Genomic DNA, 1,286 nt, shown 5'->3' with positions numbered 1-1,286 from the left:
AAGAGCCTGCACAGCCAGGCTTCAAGTCACACATGATCTCCTTTGATCTGTTTGGTTGCCCAGGATTCCATTTTCAGAGGGACCTGGCATTTCTAGAATGATCAGCAGTAGCTTTAGTGGCTTGGAATAGTCTTGCCATGTTTCCATTTGTGAGGTAGTGGAGCTAACCTAATCAGAGGCAGGAGCTGGCATGCCTCATCTCTCTCAACTGTGTAATCAGTTTTGAGCTTTAGGTGGTGCCAGACCAGCGGAGATTTGAGGTGTCTGATCACAATGACAGACTTTAGGCCACACGTCTGTGCTAGCCCTAATATCCCATCTGCAGTGTCTAGTGACACTTCTTCGGGGAGCCATGCTACACAGGACCCTGACTCCAGAGGACACTGGACAGTGAGGGGGTCATGGTGAGCACTCTGCCATAGCTATCCATGAGCCAGCTACAGCAGTGTTTGTCCAATTTACTAGAAGCACTTCCCCGGAAATAATAAGAGTGCGTCTATAGACCCTGACCTAGGCCAGACTAGGCCTCTGGGAACTGCATGGGGCACAACCCTGTACGTCCTGAATAACTACGTTTCCCCTTCACTTTTGCATTTATCTCTCCTCTTTTATTTCTTCCTCCTTTCCTCTTTCCCCTTCAAGTTCAGGCTGTGGGACAGGTGGCTTCTGCCCTAGGTTTCTCAGACGGTTCTGGGAAATGAGCTCCTGGAGGAATCCTCTTCCCATGATCAAGGCCTGTGCCTACCAGCCTGCCCTGTCCCCACAGCACAGCTCCTGTCTCTTCCTCCTGCTGTGGAGACTGCCAGGTCTAAGTTCCCTGCTCTAGAGCAGACCTGTGCTAGACCACTCTGTGTCTTACCTGCCAGCTTCACACCGAAGACTAGCCAGAGCCATGGCTGCATCTTGGCGGTTGTGGGGACACCTGCTCCCTTGGGGCTCCGTCAGCCGAAGGGTGGGTTAGGAGCCAAGGAAGGGAGGGGAGGTGCTGATGAAGTAAAAGGGCGGGGCCACCAGGGAGGGGCAGAGTCATGGTGAGTGTGTGTGTGTGTGTGTGTGTGTGTGTGTGTGTGTGTGTGTGTGTGTACCCTACCGCCTTTGTCTTCAAACTCGACAGCATCAAAGGCTTTGACTTTTCAAAGAGGCCACACCAGGACTCTGCTTTCTGGTCAGGAAGAGACAGCTGTCAGTCACACCAAGCAGTTGCACCTGTGCAATGCCTCTTGCCCCTGGGGAAGGCTCAAGACAGAACCCTGTAACAGAGGTCCGCTCGCTCCCAGTCTCACTGC

The 1,286-nt window shown here is 53.0% G+C and overlaps 1 protein-coding gene across 1 annotated transcript in view; it reads right to left on the bottom strand.

Annotated features, from left to right (window-relative positions):
• Window positions 1–902, bottom strand: part of Cd8b (CD8b molecule) — a 10,922-nt gene extending 10,020 nt beyond the window's left edge. Inside the window, exon 1 of the mRNA XM_035448456.1 lies at window positions 860–902. Within this exon, the coding sequence (XP_035304347.1) occupies window positions 860–902 (43 nt within the window). The remainder of the gene's footprint in view (window positions 1–859) is intronic.
• Between the last annotated feature and the right edge of the window lie 384 nt (window positions 903–1,286).

This window comes from Cricetulus griseus, chromosome 8, assembly GCF_003668045.3.
Source record: "Cricetulus griseus strain 17A/GY chromosome 8, alternate assembly CriGri-PICRH-1.0, whole genome shotgun sequence".
Taxonomy (NCBI): domain Eukaryota; kingdom Metazoa; phylum Chordata; class Mammalia; order Rodentia; family Cricetidae; genus Cricetulus; species Cricetulus griseus.
The sequence above is the reverse complement of the archived record's forward strand: the minus strand, read 5'-3'. Positions and strand labels throughout refer to the sequence as shown.